This window comes from Oncorhynchus keta, chromosome 26 (genome assembly GCF_023373465.1).
Source record: "Oncorhynchus keta strain PuntledgeMale-10-30-2019 chromosome 26, Oket_V2, whole genome shotgun sequence".
In the NCBI taxonomy this organism is placed as follows: domain Eukaryota; kingdom Metazoa; phylum Chordata; class Actinopteri; order Salmoniformes; family Salmonidae; genus Oncorhynchus; species Oncorhynchus keta.
This window is the reverse complement of record NC_068446.1, coordinates 46,213,197-46,217,529: the sequence shown is the minus strand read 5'-3', so window position 1 is coordinate 46,217,529 and position 4,333 is coordinate 46,213,197. Positions and strand designations below refer to the sequence as shown.

The window sequence follows — 4,333 nt, the reverse complement described above, 5'->3', positions numbered from 1 at the left end:
ATTCGTTTTTCGGCCCAGTGGAATGACCCCTAAATACGTGGAAAGGCCCCATTCACTCCCATTAGTTTTTCGGCCCAGTGGAATGACCCCTATATCCCTAAATACGTGGAAAGGCCCTATTCACTTCCATTCGTTTTTCGGCCCAGTGGAATGACCCCTAAATACGTGGAAAGGCCCTATTCACTTCCATTCGTTTTTCGGCCCAGTGGAATGACCCCTAAATACGTGGAAAGGTCCCATTCACTTCCATTCGTTTTTCGGCCCAGTGGAATGACCCCTATATCCCTAAATACGTGGAAAGGCCCCATTCACTTCCATTCGTTTTTCGGCCCAGTGGAATGACCCCTATTTCCCTAAATACGTGGAAAGGCCCCATTCACTTCCATTCGTTTTTCGGCCCAGTGGAATGACCCCTATATCCCTAAATACGTGGAAAGGCCCTCTTCACTTCCATTCGTTTTTCGGCCCAGTGGAATGACCCCTATTTCCCTAAATACGTGGAAAGGCCCCATTCACTTCCATTCGTTTTTCGGCACAGTGGAATGACCCCTATATCCCTAAATACGTGGAAAGGCCCTATTCACTTCCATTCGTTTTTCGGCCCAGTGGAATGACCCCTAAATACGTGGAAAGGCCCTATTCACTTCCATTCGTTTTTCGGCCCAGTGGAATGACCCCTAAATACGTGGAAAGGCCCTCTTCACTTCCATTCGTTTTTCGGCCCAGTGGAATGACCCCTAAATACGTGGAAAGGCCCCATTCACTTCCATTCGTTTTGCGGCCCAGTGGAATGACCCCTATATCCCTAAATACGTGGAAAGGCCCTATTCACTTCCATTCGTTTTTCGGCCCAGTGGAATGACCCCTAAATACGTGGAAAGGCCCTCTTCACTTCCATTCGTTTTTCGGCCCAGTGGAATGACCCCTAAATACGTGGAAAGGCCCCATTCACTTCCATTAGTTTTTCGGCCCAGTGGAATGACCCCTATATCCCTAAATACGTGGAAAGGCCCCATTCACTTCCATTCGTTTTTCGGCCCAGTGGAATGACCCCTAAATACGTGGAAAGGCCCCATTCACTTCCATTCGTTTTTCGGCCCAGTGGAATGACCCCTAAATACGTGGAAAGGCCCCATTCACTTCCATTCGTTTTTCGGCCCAGTGGAATGACCCCTAAATACGTGGAAAGGCCCCATTCACTTCCATTAGTTTTTCGGCCCAGTGGAATGACCCCTAAATACGTGGAAAGGCCCCATTCACTTCCATTAGTTTTTCGGCCCAGTGGAATGACCCCTAAATACGTGGAAAGGCCCCATTCACTTCCATTAGTTTTTCGGCCCAGTGGAATGACCCCTAAATACGTGGAAAGGCCCCATTCACTTCCATTAGTTTTTCGGCCCAGTGGAATGACCCCTAAATACGTGGAAAGGCCCCATTCACTTCCATTAGTTTTTCGGCCCAGTGGAATGACCCCTAAATACGTGGAAAGGCCCCATTCACTTCCATTAGTTTTTCGGCCCAGTGGAATGACCCCTAAATAAGTGGAAAGGCCCCATTCACTTCCATTCGTTTTTCGGCCCAGTGGCACGTTATCTCCAGCCGATTCCGCTGACACTCATCTGTCCATAGAGGGGTCATTAATGTTTAGCCCAAACCGCTCGAATGCTACAGATGTTTTTGTGACAAGACCGATCTTCAGATGTCTCCTGGTCTGACAAACACCACTGTACAATTATGCCCAGCTCATGGGGCCTTTGATGATATGAGGCCAGAGGAAATGGCCTCTTCTGCCTAATGGTATAAATCCACAGTGAGCACAGCGCCACAATGGCTCGAGCCCTGGGAGTCAGGGAGGAGACGCCAGGTAGTGAGCTCAGTGGCCACTGCAGTTTGTCCCTTTTGGCTTCACTGTTAACATGAAGTAACACCAAAACTAGTGGCAACTGAGCGAAGGAGACCAAACCTTCACTTTCACTGAAGTATAATTAATTATAATTAAAACACTGAGTGGGATGTTTTGAAACATTACATGGTTATTAATCAAGTGTTGTCCAACACCTTGCCAGGGACTAAGAGCGCTTCCGGAAAAAGTTGAAAACACTAATTTGGGTGTTTTGAGCAGAATTTGATACCGTTTTCTGGAGGATTTGAATGTTTAAACGTTGATTTATGTTCATTTTTAGCCCTCCTGGCCTAACCCTGCCCTACCCCGGATGACGCTGGACCAATTGTGTGCCGCCCTATGGGACTCCCGATTACAGCCGGCTGTGATACAGTCGGGGATCTATCCCGGGTCTGTAGTGTTGCCTCAAGTACCTCGATGCAGTGCCTTAGACCACTGCGCCACTCAAACACTACAGCGAAATGTAATAGTTCAATACAATGCCATTGTATTTTGTTAAAACATTTTTGCTACACTGGTCACAGTCAAATTAAACAACTATAGTCTCGTTGTCTGACAATGACTGGATTAGGTTGCTCATCGAAACATCTTCAATTCTTGCTTGGACGTGTTAAACGAAACAACATTTTTCTTGAATATCTCAGTAGTCTGATTATTACACTTCTTAATGAATAAAGCACTATGAATGACTATATAAGATGATTATTCATGATTTTGTCTGACCAAATGATTGGCTGGTGCCTCCAACAACGTTAGTAGCGGGCCAGTGACGCCATAGGAAAATGAGTCGCTGTTTGTGGATAAAATGCCAGGGCTGTATTTTCGTCCCAGTCCACCCCTGGGTTAGGTGCACTGCTCTTCATGGTTTCATTGCACAATCATGGTGTTTTGAGTTTTGAGTTTTTTTTTTACAGTGTTGGCTTTGCTTGTCTGTAAGCACAATGTATCCTGTTGGCTTGTGGGTCAATAAAATGCAAGAGTTGAATAGTGTCCTTGTTCTAAAAGTGTCCTTTCCGTATTTTTTTTTAAATTTTATTTTTATTTTTTTCAAATAGAAGATATAGTAGACTAGAGAGTAAAGTTAAAGTAAGAACGGGATGTTACGCCTTTAAGAGTTGAGTAACTTGAAACCTTGTTTGCGCAACAATCAGTGCAGCTCACAGCCGCCAATGAGTCTAGACTGGCACGTGATGGTCGGCAGCCAATGGCTCCTTCGCTCTCCTCGGAGTCCCCGTGTGTGTGTGTGTGTGTGTGTGCGTGCGTGCGCGTGCGTGCGTGCGTGTGTGTGTGTGTGTGTGTGTGTGTGTGTGTGTGTGTGTGTGTGTGTGTGTGTGTGTGTGTGTGTGTGTGTTAGAGAGCGAGGGAGAGAAAAAAGGAGAAGAGAGAAACGGAGAAAGAACGAGATCTCAGCAGTTCAGTTTGACTTGTTAGCTCGGTAGTCAACCCGGAACGAGGAGAGAGGAGTACTCCGTTTGGGATTGATGATTATTTCTAGCTTCCAGGCTGGATATTTTTGGATTGTAAAAAGAAGTGCGGCTGTCGGGAGGTCGGGATCTGGATTTATAAAGGCTTTTAATGTATTTTTTGGGGGGATTTAAAACCACTTGTAAAGGTGTAATTCATGTTGTTCTCTCTGTGCCGGGTTAGAAGAGAGGAGATGTGAAGGGGTCGTTCCAAAGTCCGAAAGGAAAAGCGTTTTAGGGCTCCCTTTCTTTCTCTTTGAATTCTGCATGTACTTAGTTCCCGTGGAGCTATTGTCTACTCGCATGATATTATCATGTGTGTGAAACATTTGTTTATCCCTTCCGAGGCGTAGGGAACATAACAACAAGGGTCAAAGAATAGGATTCAAAGTTCTGCATGTTATCGACTACGTTCCCAGTATGAATGAATTTTTGATTTCCCATGTCTCAATCTAATCCTGTTCTCCATTCCTGGCACGGCGCTCCGCCAACATTAAATGTCCTACAACTAAATTCAAAGTAGCTGGTAAACAGTCCCCTTTGGTTTACCCGAAACAAGAATAACCTAGAGAGAGAAAAGCACAACTATATTTTTTAAATTGTCGTATGTTCAGGACGAAACGCTCAGGTCTTGTGCGGCGACTCTGGAGAAGCCGTTTGATTCCACATAGTGAGGAGGGAGATGGTGGACATAATGGCCCAAGTAGCGAAGACAGTCCTAGGGACGATCTCTTCACAACCTGCCACAACCCGGAGAAAATTAACAAAACGGATCTCCGACCGATGACGGTTGGCAGGTCGCCTGCAGGGGACTTAGGTGGAGTGTGTGCCTTCAACTCGGCGGAGAGTTGCAGCGGCAGGGTGGGGGCAGATCGGACCAACACGGGGTGCTATGTCGGTGACTGTGTGTCCAAGGGCCGGAGCAGGGCAGCCCTCACGCAGTGACGTGTTGTTTATTTAAAGACCG

At 46.4% G+C, this 4,333-nt stretch overlaps 1 protein-coding gene across 1 annotated transcript in view; it reads left to right on the top strand.

Annotated features, from left to right (window-relative positions):
* Nucleotides 1–3,301: 3,301 nt before the first annotated feature.
* Nucleotides 3,302–4,333, top strand: part of smad6b (SMAD family member 6b) — a 51,143-nt gene continuing 50,111 nt past the window's right edge. The window contains 2 exon segments of the mRNA XM_052481091.1: nucleotides 3,302–4,218; nucleotides 4,221–4,333. The exon segment at nucleotides 4,221–4,333 is cut by the window's right edge and continues 41 nt beyond it. Coding sequence (XP_052337051.1) covers nucleotides 3,973–4,218; nucleotides 4,221–4,333 — 359 coding nt within the window. The 5' untranslated portion in view covers nucleotides 3,302–3,972.